The sequence below is a fragment of the Carettochelys insculpta genome, chromosome 8 (genome assembly GCF_033958435.1).
Source record: "Carettochelys insculpta isolate YL-2023 chromosome 8, ASM3395843v1, whole genome shotgun sequence".
NCBI classification, from domain to species: domain Eukaryota; kingdom Metazoa; phylum Chordata; order Testudines; family Carettochelyidae; genus Carettochelys; species Carettochelys insculpta.
The window spans coordinates 43,966,835-43,981,974 of record NC_134144.1 but is presented as its reverse complement, the minus strand read 5'-3'; the positions used below and the strand labels follow the sequence as shown (position 1 = coordinate 43,981,974).

The window sequence follows — 15,140 nt, the reverse complement described above, 5'->3', positions numbered from 1 at the left end:
CCTTGCGCCACCTTGCTGCCAACATGCGCTCCCCATCCTATGTGGGAGGCGTCGGTTGTAAGAAAAAAAGAAATTTGTGGTTGGTGGAAGGGCACCCCCACTAGCAGGTTCTTGGGATTTTCCCACCATGCTAGCGATCTCTGCACCTCCGTCGTGGGCGACACTACCCTGCGGACAGTATGGGATGCCGGTTTGTAAACACTCGCCAGCCAATGCTGCAGGCTTCGCATGTGTAACCTGGCATTCTGTACCACAAACGTAGCTGCCACCATGTGCCCCAACAGTTGCAGGCATGTTAGGACCAGCACCACAGGGCTGTACGTCATGACTTGCACCAAGGAGTTGATGGTGCGGAAGCGGGTGTCGGGCAGGTATACTCTTGATGCGATAGAGTTTATGCGTGCCCCTATGAACTCTATATCTTGCGTGGGTTCGGTCTTTGACTTTGCGAGGTTGATAACTAGGCCCAGTGAAGTAAACGTGTTCGCGGTGACGCATATCATGCGTAGGACCTCTGCCTTTGAGGCCCCTTTCAGTAGGCAGTCATCCAGATATGGAAAAACAAACACCCCCTGCCTGTGCAGGTAGGCTGATACCACTGCCAGGGTTTTGGTAAAGACTCTGGGTGCCAATGATAGGCCGAACGGAAGAACTCTGTATTGAAAATGTTCCCCGCCGACCGTGAAGCGGAGGAAGTGTGTGTGTGCCAGGTGGATTGTTATATGAAAGTAAGCGTCTTGTAAGTCAAGGGCTGCAAACCAGTCTCCATCGTCCAGTGCCATAAGTATGGAGGCAACTGTAATCATCTGAAAGCGCTGCTTGCACAAGTAACAGTTGAGGCCCCGCAGATCCAAAATCAGCCTCCAGCCTCCTGTTTTCTTCTCTGTTAGGAAGTAGCTGGAGTAAAAACCTTTCCCTTGGAATTGTTTTGGCACTCCTTCCACCACCCCTATGAACATGAGGTGATCTACCTCCTGCTTCAGCCTCACCTCGTGGGCAGCGTCCCTGAGAAGAGGCCGGGTGGGAGATTTTGTCGGTGGAAGTGACTGGAAGAAGATTGTGTAACCCGTGGCTATAATTTCTAGCACCCATTTGTCTGTTGTGATCTTTTGCCATTGGGAGTGGAACGGTTTGAGGCGATGATGGAACATGAGATGAGAATGGCATTGAGCGATGGTGTTGATAGTGCAGTCCTCGACATACCCATCAAACTTGCTGCCTCTGGGCTTGCCCCGAGGGTGTACGGCTTTGTTGAGAACGTCGCCTGGGGGCCCTGTACTGCTGCTGCTGTTGATGATGCCCTTGGTCATAGCCTCGCTGTTATTGTGCGCGCTGTGGTTGGTAAGCGTAGCGTTTTTGCTGAGGATAGAATTTCTTTTTCTTGTATGGGGGAGTATAGATACCCAAGGTCTTAAGTGTGGCCCTCGAGTCTTTGCTAGAGTGGAGGACCGAGTCGGTTGAGTCTGCAAACAGCTTTTGCTTGTCAAAAGGAAGATCCACGATCTTCGCCTATAGATCTCTGGGGATACCGGACATCTGGAGCCAGGATTCCCTACGCATTACCACTGCTGCAGCTGTTGAACATGCCGCTGTGTCTGCCACATCCAGGGCAATCTGAACTCCCGTTCGCGATGCTGCGTAGCCCTCTTGGACAATTGCCTTTAACACTGGCTTCTTGTCCTCCGGAAGTGAATCCATGAGAGGCGTGAGTCTAGAGTAATTGTCAAATTTATGGTTTGATAGGTGTGCCGCGTAGTTTGCCATTCTCAACAATAGGGTAGAGGAGGAGTAGACCTTCCTGCCGAACAGCTCTAATTTCTTAGCATCTTTATCCGACCCCCCTGATTTGTACTGAGACGTCTTCGACCTCTGCTGGGACAATTCGACCACCAAAGAATTGGGTTGTGCGTGGCTAAACAGGAACTCCATGCCCTTGGCTGGGACGAAGTACTTCTTATCTGCTCTTTTGTTCGTAGGCGGGAGAGAGGCCGGAGTCTGCCATATGTTAGTGGCTGACTCCATAATGGCTTCATCCAGCGGGATAGTGATTTTAGATGAAGCCAGGGGTCTCAAATTTTTCAGGAGTTTATGGTGCTTCTCCTGCACCTCTGCTATTTGAATGTCCTGCGTGAATGCTACTCTTTTGAACAGCTCCTGGAATTGTTTAAGGTCATCCGGAGGGGAGACATCCCCAAGTGCAATGGCCTCATCTGGGGAGGATGAGGAGGAACCGCTGGGGTAAGCCTCCCCCAAGTCCTCTGGCTCCCGAGTTCGCTGATATACTTGCTCCCTGGTGGGCTGTGAAGGGAAGTCTCTGGACTCTGGACCTAAGTCCCCCTGGGACAACTGTGTTCCTGTTCCAGAGCGAGAGTGTACACGGGAGTATTGACAAGTAGTGGGAGAAGACCTGCCCCTGGATCTGGACCTGCGGTGCCTGTGTTCAGCATGATGAGGACGACCATAGCAACATGGGCAAGGGCCCAGTGATGGAGACCTGGACCATGATCAGGGAGTGTACCCATGATGTCTGGGAGAGCGGGATCTCCGTGACGACATTGATAGAGGTGAAGCTGGTTTGTGATAGTACTCAAGGGGATCCATGCCCAAAAATGGTGAAGGTGGCCTGAGCCATGGCGAAATTGGTTGGAGGAACGGAGAGGGAGGCCCGAAATAAGCTGGTGGAGTTGCCGCCCGGCAGTGCCGCATGTATATCTCAGGAGGAGGGCTGGGTGATAAGGGCATCACAGCCCTGCCTGGAGATGGACTGAGGTGCTGGGTTTTAGCTCTAGGCTTGCCCCTCCCCTGCAGGGTGGGCACCGCCCCCTCCCATGCCGGGGATCTCGGCCCCGTTGTTGGCGCCGCACTCGGCCCCATCAACAGCGGTGCCGCGCGGGTAGCTTCCTCCGGCGCCGGTAGGCCCTGTGCTGGGTGCCCCTGCGCTGTCGGCGCCGTGGGAGCCGGTGCCACAGTGCTGCCGATTCTGGTGCTTGCCGCGCTGGCGCTTGCGGTGCCTTCCGTGCTGCCTACTGTATAGTCGGAGGCCTGGCCTCGCCCACGTGCGCTACTGCGCTGCCGCTTTCATCAGCTCGCGGCTGGGGGCTCTGCGTTCCACTTGTCCTGCTTGCTGGGACCGCTGGCAAGGATCGAGCTGGGGAGAGTTTCCTCCTCTTCTGCACAGAGGGGGTCAAAGAGGCTGCCTTCCTTTTATGCGACCCCAAGGGCCCTTCTGTGTGAGGCTTCTCCGGCGGCTCAGCCTGGAGGGCCTTATCAAACAGGATCATTTTGAGCCTCATTTCTCTGTCCTTCCTGGCCCTGGCTGTAAGCTTAGTGCAGTGCGAACACTTCTGGGTAACATGAGACTCCCCCAGGCAGCGAATGCATTCACTATGCCCATCGGAGGCAGGCATAGCCTCGCGGCATGACTCACACTTCTTAAACCCCAAGGAAGCCATCGCAGTGAGTCTTTACTGTTAATAGGGTACTTAGCCGCTAATCAGTGCGTTCTACAACCCAAAATAACATTCACGGCTTTCAGGGCAGCGGACGGCTTAACAGCCTTCTTTGTCTGCCCCTCTCACCTTCGTTCCTCTTCTCTCTACTATTTAATATGCTCTTCTCTTTTTTTTTTTTTTTTGTATAATAGTGACAAACAATGAACTAACAAATAAAACAACTATCTTATCTGTCTCAGGCTTTAGCCGGAGCGGATTCCGTCTGCAGCCGATGGCGGCTGAGAAGGAACTGGCGGGGACCGGATTGCGCACATGACCGAGGACGTGCAAGGGAGCGGCGCGCATCAGCGCATGCGCGATCCAATGGAAACTGCCAGAAGAATTCCTATCTGCGGTGCCGGGCGAGCCCGACTCCTACTGCGGAGGACCCACGGGGACCACTCGAAGAAGAATTTCTGTTTCTTGAAAATATTGGGAAGTCGTTATGTCATGAGTGCTTTCAATCCATTGCTCTGATTAAAGAACTGGGAGGTATTATGAGACAAAACACACAAAATATTGGCTGTGGCAACCCTACCCCTTCCTTTTGGAAGGCGCATGTTAATGAAGGAGTTCAGAAGATGCTAATGAAGCACTGACATGAATATGCAACACCTCATTAGCACAATGGCAGCTAAGCATGATTCGAAAGTGCTGCTTTCAGAATGAATGCCACCTGTGTAGCGGGTGGCCTTTCGAAAGGACCCCCTGATTTCGAAAGCCTCTTCTTCCCATTTGGTTTTAGGAAGAAAGGTCTTTCAAAGTCAGGGGGTCCATTTGAAAGGCCTCCGGCTCCAAGCGTGCCATGCATTCCAAAAGCGACACTTTCAAATTGTGCTCAGCTGCCATTATGCTAATGAGGTGCTGCACATTCATGTCAGAGCCTTATCCGCATCTTCCGAACCCCCTCATTAACATGTCCCTTCCAAAAGGGAGAGGTAGCGTGGCTACAGCCATTGTGTGGCAAGCTATTACAAACGAATGATGTCATGCACAATGGTATTAGCATACTGAACTTAATTAGAGTTGGCAACAAATTACAGAGACATAGGAAATTCATGTCTTTCCTGGAAGATCTGAATGCAGAATTTAGTGACCTATCACTGTACCCAAATATCTGTTGGCTGAGTGCTGGGAAGACTCTTCAAAATTAATTTGCTCTTTGAAAAGAAATCCTTTCCTTTCTTCAGAATGAACAACTTGGCAACACACATGAATATCCAAATCAACTGCAGGGTCAGGATTTTCTTCGCTCCCTAGCATTCCTGATAGACACGACCACTCACTTGAATGCACTGAACCTGAGCTTACAAGGTAGGCAACAGAACGCTTCCCAGCTAGCTGGATACATTGGAGCTTTCCACAAGAAGCTGCAACTACAGTAAACTCTTTCTTGTCCGGCAGCTCTGGGACCGGGAGGTTGCTGGATATTCAAATATTCTGCATAATAGAGAGTTATACCTAGCGATGCACAACACGAAAGAAAAACAGGAGTAGCTATTAAGAAATAAACAAAAATGTATGCAGAGTACTTTATTTACCAGCAACAGTAGTATTGTACATTGTAAACTTACACTGTTCTTGCTGTATTTATTTGTATTTACTTTCACTATACTGTACTTACAGAAATATCTAAAATATACTTATGTTTAAAATGCCAGTTATTTGAGAGTTCTGGATAATAGAATGCTGGATATGAAAGAGTTTACTGTATCCAGTATGTGTTCAAGGAAGAATGATCTTGCACACTTTGCTTCTTTTCATGAACTGACAGATGATATCAAGGCTGACTTTTCAAGCTTTCCAGAAAAAAAATAAACTATCTGGCGAGTTTGACAAGAGATTTGCAGACTTTGACAAACTGAAGCCCAGTCTCCACTTATTTAACAATCCAATGGAAGCTACAGTGGAGACACAGTCACCAGTTCTTTATACTGAATTGCGTGAATTATAATCTGACCCACTGCTGCTAACAAAAAAACAAATCAAAAAAGAAAAAAAAAGAAAAAAAGCAAAAAACAAACAAACAAACAAACAATGGTCAGGATAGTTTCTGGAAACTGGTCTGCAAGGAGCATTTCCCCAAGCTCAGAGATTTTGCATTTAAGAGACATTCAATTTTCAGTAGTACTTATATATGTGAATGTACAACTTCTGTGATGAAACAAGTGAAATCCAAGACCCAAAACCAACTGGGAAATGAAACATTGGGTGCACGTCCTTTACTCACTACCACCAACACTGAGACTGATCTGGATATTGTGGTAAAAGAAAAACCTTGCCCCAGACCTCCCATTACTAGTGAGAATAAAACTAGCATTAGGTCAATAGAACTGAATGTCTCCTTTTCATCTTTAACTTTTTCTATTTGTATCCACACTATTTAGCGATCAGATTTTTTTAATTATCAGAGGTTTTTTTAATGAATTTTTCATGGCGCTTTTGAGGAAGTAGGTCTATATATTCCCGCACCCCCATTCCTTACCTTGCCAAAAACAGCATTAATAAAACTTTTCATTGTATAAGAAAGCTGCTCTGTTACACATCTTTTATATCCACAAACGGTATTAGTACCAAAGCTTCTAGGGCTCATAATGTAATCTTTACATACCATTAACCTCATCTAGTCTTACATGGTCTTACAAGACAAAAGTTGCATGTGTGACTCATGAACTTCAGATCTTGTGCTCACATGGCCTATAATGGTGAAGATGTAGGACCACCTCCTCGCAAAGTATAGTGAAGCAAAAAATGCTTTAGATAGATAATAGATACTACTTTACTTTAGGTTGGAAACAATTTTAACAATGATTTTGCAAAGACTTTTAGGCACAACAAATCTTATTAAAAGCAGGGCCTTTGTTTCATAGTAAGCAATAACCGCTGGAAAACTTTATGGAAAACCAAGCTAATACAAATCAGATTATGACATATATCTGATATAATCAAATATGATATAATCATATATAATCATTATATATGCTGAGGAGCTTTCCTCAAATCAATATTGTCAACATCTTGAAAAAGTTTTTGCAATAGAAAAAATGTCTGAAGATTTAAAAGACAAGTGTCTACAAAATGTCACATTATTTTTCTATGTGAAAACAGAACATTTTCATTTTACTTCCACCCCCCTTATCAAAAACGTTTACTAGGCCAGAAGAAAAAACAAATCTGATAGTTTGATTCTAGAGTAAAGTGTGTCAAAATGTTTACACATGGTGCATGGTATAAATTACTCTAAGGTAGGACAAACGTCTGTCAGGGATGGTAGTGGTCCGGACTCGGAACACAGGACCGAAATTGATGGCCTCTTAAGGCCCATTCTGGCCCTGCATTTCTATGGTTCTATGACACCAACACATTTGCGACCTTTTGTCTGTCTTGGGGGTATTGTCAGTACAGAACTTGTATTTCATCTTCACATTTTTTTCACAATTTTTTGAGAATGAAAATGCCTTTTCTAACAGCTAATTATGTTTTCCATTTGCTGAGTAAGTTAAAAGCCTAAAATTCAGTGAGGCTGCAGCATTAATAGATGCTGTGTTTTGGAGCACACAGTTATGTACAAGACTGACTACAGGAGTTGAATCTGTGAGACCTGGCCCTCTTTAAAAACCCAAAATGTAAGGACCTAAAGAATCGTCATAGATATACTTGTTGGGTTTTCTGAAAATCATTACTCGCTACAGAAAGTTAAAAGGGTTGAGTATAGCATAGTTTTCAGCAGGAAGTGTTGTAATTTTTTATTTTTACATTTTCAGATCTCCTCCACCTCACAAAAACAACATATAATTTGGCACAATCAGCAATCTTTGAAGCTTCATTTATTCTGGAAGAGCTGTGTTAGCTAATATGTTTTAATAAACACACTTCTAAACATCACTTAACATCTATGACAACGTGTTAATTAAAACATGTTCGTATACATGTTTTCTAATACAAAACTTTTTCAAAGTATAGCTAAAAGCCTGAAAAACCCATGACTGGAACAACAAGCATATTTTTACAATCGTACAGTCTGGGGAAATCTGTGCAGCATATGTCCAACTTTATGCCTTGCTCTGGACAGTACAAACAGACTTTAAACCATTTAAAGTCATACACACAAACACACAAAAACTGTGAGCTGCGGGTGGGAGTCACATTTGCTAGATAGCTTTGAAGTCTGAAATGACCTACACAAAAATATTTTGTGACGCAAAAGTAATTTATAACTCACAAGTCAGCTACTTTCTTGATGCATTATTTTTTTGCAGCTGTTCTATGAATGCAGGTAGATAACAGTCAAAATATTAAGAAGGAAACTGAACACTTTTTCAGAGCTGAATAATACTTACTTCTGCTTTTTTACGTGCTTCCATGGCTCTCATGAGCATCATATGCTGCCTTCTCCTCTCTCGTTCCTATTAAATCAGATAAAATTAGAACAAGACTCAACCACAGTTACAAATATATATATATTTTTTATTTTAAAAACTCAGAACAAGTTTAGCATTAATAGACAAGTAACAGTACTATATATAGGACAAGAATGGCCAAGTCTGTGCATGTTTTAGTTCAGGTTTAGAAAGCAAATACAAGAACAATCAAAAGCAAAAAGGTAAAGCAATGAACATGGAGACAGTGTAAAACAGAAAGCATACAGCTTTACTTATGGTCAGTTGTGATGCTCCTTCATAAGCTGGCAGAACAAAAAGCATAATGGTTGGCTGGAACAGGTCAGTTACCTTACATCTGCTATTAGGAAGCTTGCAATTACTAAGTGAGTAGCCAATTAATAAGAAGGCTGTATTTCTGATAATTTAAAAAGACAGGAACAGGTTACATTTTGAAATAATTTTTAACTTCATGTTTACTTTAAGTAAAATCTTGCTGGAATCCAATATGCCACCAACAAATAAGTCTCCTGAACTTTTATCTGTTGACCAGTTTTACTTACACTAGCCATTGTTCATACACAAACATGAATAGAATGAGATATTTCTGTTTACTGATGCCTGTACTTCAATGTAAAGCCACAAAAGCTGTGCCCTAATGTTAAAAAAGTTAAATGGAACATGTATGATGGTTCTATAGAAAAAAAAGCAGGTAAGGTACTTCAACTTTTAAGTTCTAAAATAAAATCCAGGCCCCACTGAAATCAATGGGAGCTTGTTATTTACTTCTGTGAAGCCAGGATTTCATCCCTAGTTTCATTTTTAGATTAATATATTTATCGTTTATTGAAAACTAACATGTTTACCAATGTACAAATCTGGTGGACGATGATGGTCCCAGTTTGTACAGTGTTCTAATTCAAAACTATACTAAAAGCTCTATACTAAATCCCAACAAGTAGCATAAGACTTGTAAAAAATTTGCACAGTTATTTCCTATTAAAGGTAAAATACAAATTTTGCATAAACTCATCACTAATGTTACATAATGGTCCAACTCATGTTGTGACATCACTAATGTAGATTTCCAGTCAACAGCCTCATAAATGGATCGCAGACTTCAATTTATAACATGTCCAAGACAAATCACACTTTTTTCTTTAATAGACAAGACAAGCAGATGTATGCAATGCACTGTGCTGTAAAGCCATGCAGCAGTATGTAATATGACAGCAGCCAGTGCTACATTTTATGCATTGCTATGACAACCATATCACAACCAAATCACAATGCGGTGTTAGATGTACAAAAATAAACATACCCATACCATATCTAGTCTATGCCTCTCCAACTCCTGGTAGAAAGAGTTGGCACAACATTATGAAACAGAAATCACAAAGTCACAAACCACTTTATAACCCCCCACAGAGAGACCCCAATACCAAAACAGAGCACTAAACCGTAAGATGAAAGAAAAACTTATGCTGGGATCAAAATCAGAAATTTTTATAAAAAATATTTTGAAGACTTTCCCCCCACAACTAGCTTAAACAGCACTTAAAAGTGAGAATTTGCTACTGTTCTGACAATTGTACGCAAACCCACCTGATGCTTCAGAAGAACAGCCTGTTGCCTTCGCATCTCTTTTTCCTTAAACATAAGAGCAAAAAGCGTCAATTACTTAACAAATATTTAGTCATAAGATGCAATTTTGGGCCATACTAAAAAAGTAAAAATCTGCATTCTTGGGTTCTCTTTACTTCTGTATTTTCAAACACTGCATAATACAGGAACAGTTTATGTTACCATATCTACTGAACTGAGCATCAAGAGATGCCAAAAATATTTGGCTGCACTGAGAGTGAACAATTTCCAAATACAGCAAGGAAGTTTTTCAGCAATGATAGGGATAAATGGGATATCTGATCACAGTGTTACACAAGCAGCAACAGGGTTTTTCATTAGACTCAATATAAAACAGAAGAGACGCTGAATGCGATGTTATTTATCAGGATTTTGTAAGCATGTCTCAAACTGCTAAAGTGAAGCATAAAATACAGATAATCCCTACTGACACTTCTATTTATTTTACAGATAGAGAGATGGGTGCGTGCATGCACGCACATATATATATGTATATGTACACCTGTGTGCATACATGCACAGTTCTTACTCTACATTTCCATTACAAATGTAGTATCTTTTCAAAAAGATCCTGAAATAACTACAGTTCTCATGTTAATTCACAATTAGTATTCACAATCACACAGTTTTTATTTTTGGAAAATAAAAACTCTGATGCTCCTCTAAACTAACCTTTATTCGTTTCTCGGCTTCCAATAATTTGGCATTTGCTGCTTCTTCCTTCTTTTTCTTTTTAGCCTGTGCATGCAAAACAGGTCTCAAGGTCATGCAACAGCACCACTAAACCTTGAAAATAATATCAGACTAGAAATAAAACTACATGCTTCACAAGGTGCAAAACAATACCATATATTATATGCACATTATAACAAATTTCTTCCCCAATACACTTTGCATTATCAGTAAATTCACAATTTTCCTTTTTTTTTTTTTAAATCAAGTCAGACTGATGAAGTCACATTCAAGATTTAGTTTACTTGGATAAGTCATTTTGTACCTAAAGTACATAGTACATGGGAAAATAGTTATTTTAAAAGTATTATTAGAAAGATTAAAATTCTAATAATTATGTACAAGCTATAGTAATCAATGGTTTATTACTTTTTCCATTTTAAAATACATATTTGACATAACTGAAAATGTTCAGTTGAAGCCAATGTAAGGACTCCGCAGCAACATATTTTAGGAATAGTACTCCCTTCCGTTTACTTTATAACAACATCAGTTCTAGTATAAAACAATGGACACCAAAAAGAAAACTTTTGTCAGACAGATCATCAATGGAGATCTGAAACAGAAATCTTAAATATAAATTCCTTTAATTTAGTTGTATGTGACATGGATACTTTATATGAAGCAACCATTTACAATATGGAAGCTTATGCCTGTTAAAAATAGATCATGCACATTTTTGAAGATCGGAATCATGCTGTTCAAACATCAACTTTGAGGCCAAATGTTAAGTCTTTTTCTTCTTTGATAATGCTATTTAACTTTTAAAACAAAGTTTTAAATCCATTCCACAGTAAAGAACTAAATTCCATATAAAGTAGATTGTAATGCTATTTTACTACCCAATTCTGCAAATACCTAATTGCTTAATGTTAAGCATGAACATTTCTTTTGTAGTCAATGAGACAGTTGTGTTTAAGTTAAGCGTATGTGTAAGCAGTTGCAGGACTGGGACCATAGTCTAAACTATGGATCAGTATTCTTAGAATTGCTGAAATAGGGACACAGTTAATTTGAATCAATACTCTGGAATCCCTTAAGCAGACTTTACGCATGCATCTAGACTAGGAACTAATTTCGAAGCAGGCACTACTTTGAAGTAGCCAGCAGAGAGTCTACACACTTTTTCCCTTACTTTGAAGTTAACATTGAAGTAGGGAGCCCAACTTCAAAGTCCTTACCCCATTCCCAGGAATGGAGTCGTGCCCTACTTCGAAGTTTAACTTCGAAGTAGGGTGTGTGTAGACACTCAACTTCCAAGTAGGTTACTTTGAAGTTGTATTTCGAAGTAAGCAACTTTTAAGTTATTTTTGTAGTGTAGACACAGCCTACTTTACCCAGTTGCAACAAACTTGAAGATAAGACTGTTTCCTTAATTACAATGTTCTTGAAACATATAAACACATTAAAAAAATCAACCTAGTTTATTGTTCTACCTCTAAAATTTGCTGAGCCCGAAGTTCTTTTTCCATTCTGATTTGTTGAATTCTCTTAATTTTTTCCTGCAAGGGGAGGAAAAACATCTGTAAACCATTTTAAACAACAGGCATGTAAAAGATTTTTATAAGAATGAAAAAGATGAGAAAAAAGCCAAACTATTGTTAAAGAAATAAGCAAATACATATGTAAACTTCTGTTGAATCTTTCATGCATTCCCGTTGATTATTTTGATTTATAATAGTTTGTGTTTGTTGTTCTGTATTAAGATTAGAAAGTACTCTGATACACATCTAAAAGCACTGAAAATGAAAGCTGTGCCAGGGGTTTATGATCAGGCAGCCACAATAATTTTTTTTTTTAAACTTAGACAAAAGAAGCACCCTGGTAATAGTGCAAAATATGCAGTGCAGATTAAATCCTTGCTTGTAATGGTGATGTGTAAGCATAGACAGAAATAGGGGCTGTGGTGCTCTGACATATTGTGCTTACTGGTGAAACTAACTTAAATTTCTCAGAAGTACTGTCATATCATGACCACCCTCTTGCAGACATGAGGCAGCTGGCGACATAGTCAATCTTGAACCACCACTGATCTTGCTACCTGGGACCACACAGTACCTCTGGAGATACTGCATGGCCCAAATTACTGACCTAGGATAAGCCAATATTTAACATAGCCATATCTGATCTGGATGAAATATGCACACTTCAGTGCTGTACCTTTTTTATTTCCCCTGGAAACTAATATATCAAGATGGATAATCTGAGCTTTGACACCCTTACATGTATTTCTTGGAGGAGTATGTGGAATTATGCATTATAGAGTAAAAAGAAATACATACATTTGCAAACCAGTGGCCACACCACTTTCATTCAAGGTCATTCTCAGAGACATCAATGCGCCTGTGAATGCCTGAGGCATGTGGGGAGCCCAGGAACTTTGCAAGTGGCTCTTTGAATTATTAAGTTTATATTTTATTGTTCACTGCAATGAGCTCCCAAAATCAGAAAAAAATTTGATTAGACAGATATAGTAATGCACTCACCATAGTTTTATTTTACATTTCCTGTATTTTACGCTTTGTGCCTTGTAAACAGAGATAGCATGTATTTCAACTGAAAAACTTATAGCATTCTGTTTAAGGGTTTATTGTCTCAAAATAGCTACATGAGGCACATGAACTAAAAAGGCAGAGCATGTGCATGGACCGAGGTGTATCCATTCTGTAATCTGGACAAACAAGAGAATATCTGAACCACAGAACATGGGGCATAGCAAATCCCTTATCTTACTCCAAGGGATGTCAAAGAAGCTTGCATCAGGCTGTGTCATATATGCATTTGAATCAAGGCACCTGGGAGAGAAAAGTCTGACTATGGTATGAACCATGAAGTCTCTATTCTGTTTGTTGGAAATTACTTCACTATTATAGTTTTCTGACTCTTCAGAGATTAAGCATGTCATGAAGAGAAATCACTTCATCTCCTCTCAGGGGCCTGGTGATGGTTCCCACACAGTACTAGAGCCAAGCCTCCTATGGTTGGAAGAGTTTACTAAAAACAATATTCTCCTATCTCTACGTTCTCTATTACAAACTTCTTGAATTTTGAACTGTTTAAAATATGTTAAAAGGCACTACATTTTCTGTGTTGGAGGTTGAACACATGTCAAGAAAAGCCTAATGTGGGGGCTGGGGTAGGGCCCACGCCTTTACCACCAAGGAAAGAGAAGTGTGAAAAGCATCAAATTAACTACAATCACACATAGTTTTCTTAACATAAGTATATTTATTTCAAAATGTGTCTATCCAAAGCTCAAACATCTCAACTACCTGCAAATGTCTCTATACTGACCAGGAAAAGAGGTAGTGAGAGCAGGTCACAGAGCTTAGTTGCAGTGTGCCCTGTACATGAAACTCTGTTCTATGGGCAGGCAGTTCCATTCTGCCCTACCTGCAGTTTCCAAAAATTACGAAAGGAGTTGCCTTAATGTCAAGTGCAAAATGGTAATACAATCTCTCTCAGCTTGCACCATCTCAACTGAAAAGTTATACCACCAATTCACCAATCTCCCTAAAAGGCCTCTTACCTTCTGCATGCCATAGTTACACATATAACGTCTATATCCCCTCATTTTAATCTAACTTCAAGGAGATCAAGTATGATAAAATACACTCTAATCTGGGACAACAGCACTTTAAATCTTAAAAGTTACCATTGTATTGCTCTCATCACATGCAAGCCCTCTTTAATTTCACTTACCAGCTTGATACTCTACCCTGATTCTCTTTCCATTTTAACAATTTTTCTGCATATAAAGAGACCTACAATACATATTTCACAAATATGGTAACAATATACTCATTGTTTTATAGGCTAGCAGGCATAATATCTTCTTGATACAAGCCAACATCTTCTTACCCTTTAGTGTGCTGAAGAGTGAACTAAAATTCAAATCCATTTCCTCTTCTTTATTTACTAATTCAATTCTATTTTAACTATATACTTAGCCTGTCATTACACACAAAAACACTATGTTTTACATGCGAGATTAAACAGTCCTTTATCATATAAAATTTCTAAATGTAATTATCTGAATAAAATGATTACGCTAACCCATACTGAAGAGGTTTACTCTCATGCACACAACTGCCAGTATCTTACAATGCTATTTTTAATAGGTAATCTCTCAATTTTTTTTTTGTATTCATCATGTTTACTACGATATTAAGGCCAATATTCTGAAACTATTTTTCATAATGGCTGAATAGTATCTTACTCCGTAAGTGGTCCCAATTGAATCCATGGATTACATGCAGAATAAAGTACTACTCAGCATAAAACAGTGTGTCCAGTTCTGGACACCACAATCCAAGAAAGGTGGAGAAATTGGAGAAGGGCCAGAGAAGAGAAACAAAATGGTTTACAGGTCTAGAAAACATGGACAATGAGAGCAAACTGAAAGAATTAGGGTTGTTTAGTTTGTAAAACAAAAGACTGAGAAGGGACTTGGCTTAAAATGAAGCAAGGCAGTTTTAGGTTGGACGTTAGGAAAAACTTCCTATCAGGATGTTTGAGCACTGGAATAAATGGCCTTCGGGGGGTTGTGAAATCTCTGTCACTGGAGCTATTTAGAGCAGGTTAGATAAATATCTGTCAGCGATAATCTAGATGGTGCTTGGTCCTGCTGTGAGGGCAAGGATAGGATAGGAACATTTTGGGGGCAGTAACATAGTGGTTTTTAGAAGTTCAGGCTTCAAAACCATTCATTAAATACTCCATTTATTGGGATATTTAGTCAAATGATGAAAAACTTGCTACCACAAGCAGCTTAATATATCAATGGCTAAGTATGAAAAATCTTCCAGCTGTTATATGGTTAAGAGCCTTTGCTACAACAACATTTAACAGTCACTTTTAATTTAAAAAGCAAGCAATGTATTGTTCAATTCAT

At 40.5% G+C, this 15,140-nt stretch overlaps 1 protein-coding gene across 15 annotated transcripts in view; it reads right to left on the bottom strand.

Moving 5' to 3' along the window:
* The window catches only part of BAZ2B (bromodomain adjacent to zinc finger domain 2B), a 394,656-nt gene that overhangs the window by 60,234 nt on the left and 319,282 nt on the right, over positions 1-15,140 (bottom strand). For 11 of the 15 annotated variants that reach the window (XR_012646491.1, XM_075002079.1, XM_075002080.1 and 8 more), the window contains 5 exons: positions 11,683-11,748; positions 10,187-10,252; positions 9,476-9,520; positions 9,192-9,224; positions 7,832-7,897 (listed from right to left, as the gene is read on the bottom strand). Coding sequence is in view for 14 of the 15 variants with exons in the window: in XM_075002079.1 (XP_074858180.1) it covers positions 7,832-7,897; positions 9,192-9,224; positions 9,476-9,520; positions 10,187-10,252; positions 11,683-11,748 (276 nt within the window). In the remaining variant the exon portion in view is untranslated. The remainder of the gene's footprint in view (positions 1-7,831; positions 7,898-9,191; positions 9,225-9,475; positions 9,521-10,186; positions 10,253-11,682; positions 11,749-15,140) is intronic. The other 4 variants (XM_075002082.1, XM_075002084.1, XM_075002091.1 and 1 more) reach the window with 1 other exon arrangement.